Source organism: Neophocaena asiaeorientalis, unplaced genomic scaffold, assembly GCF_003031525.2.
Source record: "Neophocaena asiaeorientalis asiaeorientalis breed wild unplaced genomic scaffold, Neophocaena_asiaeorientalis_V1.1 C47519619, whole genome shotgun sequence".
In the NCBI taxonomy this organism is placed as follows: Eukaryota; Metazoa; Chordata; class Mammalia; order Artiodactyla; family Phocoenidae; genus Neophocaena; species Neophocaena asiaeorientalis.
In genome coordinates, this window is record NW_020182376.1 from 1 (window position 1) to 423 (window position 423).

The 423-nt window shown below is 38.5% G+C and overlaps 1 protein-coding gene across 1 annotated transcript; it reads right to left on the reverse strand.

Annotated features, from left to right (window-relative positions):
- Nucleotides 1–87: 87 nt before the first annotated feature.
- On the reverse strand, nt 88–414 carry LOC112392005 (laminin subunit beta-1-like; the record flags this gene model as incomplete). Its single annotated transcript, XM_024733556.1, has 2 exons — nt 242–414; nt 88–151 (listed from the first exon to the last, which is right to left on the reverse strand). Coding segments are annotated over exons 1-2 (235 nt in total), but the record flags the coding sequence as incomplete, so codon positions are not given.
- Nucleotides 415–423: the final 9 nt, after the last annotated feature.

A 423-nucleotide genomic window follows, 5' to 3' on the forward strand; every position in this document is an offset into this window, starting at 1 on the left:
TTTAGATTCTGGGTAGCAGTGCTCTGGGTAAGCATTCTCCCATGATTGCTGTTCTTCATTAAAGCTTTTATTTGAAAACAAGCTTACTCTGTATCCTTGGACTGTAAGGATCTTCTATTCTGAAAGCAGGATCTAAAGCACGAAAAATCACCTAAAAATAGATATAAGAGTAATTGGTATTTTTGCAATGATCAAAAACTAGATTTGTAAGTAGAATGGAAAACAAAAAGAACAAACAAACCTCTCCTTCCGTTGAGGGTTCAATGTCAGAATATCGGGAATCACAAATTATATCATCGACTTTTTTCATGGGACCGGTGGAAATGCCGGGAAATGAGCTCTCACAATCATAGGCAAAGTATCTGTATACACCCCAGGTTTTTCCAAAGTCGGACGATCGTTCTATCAGCATAGCGGCTGGAC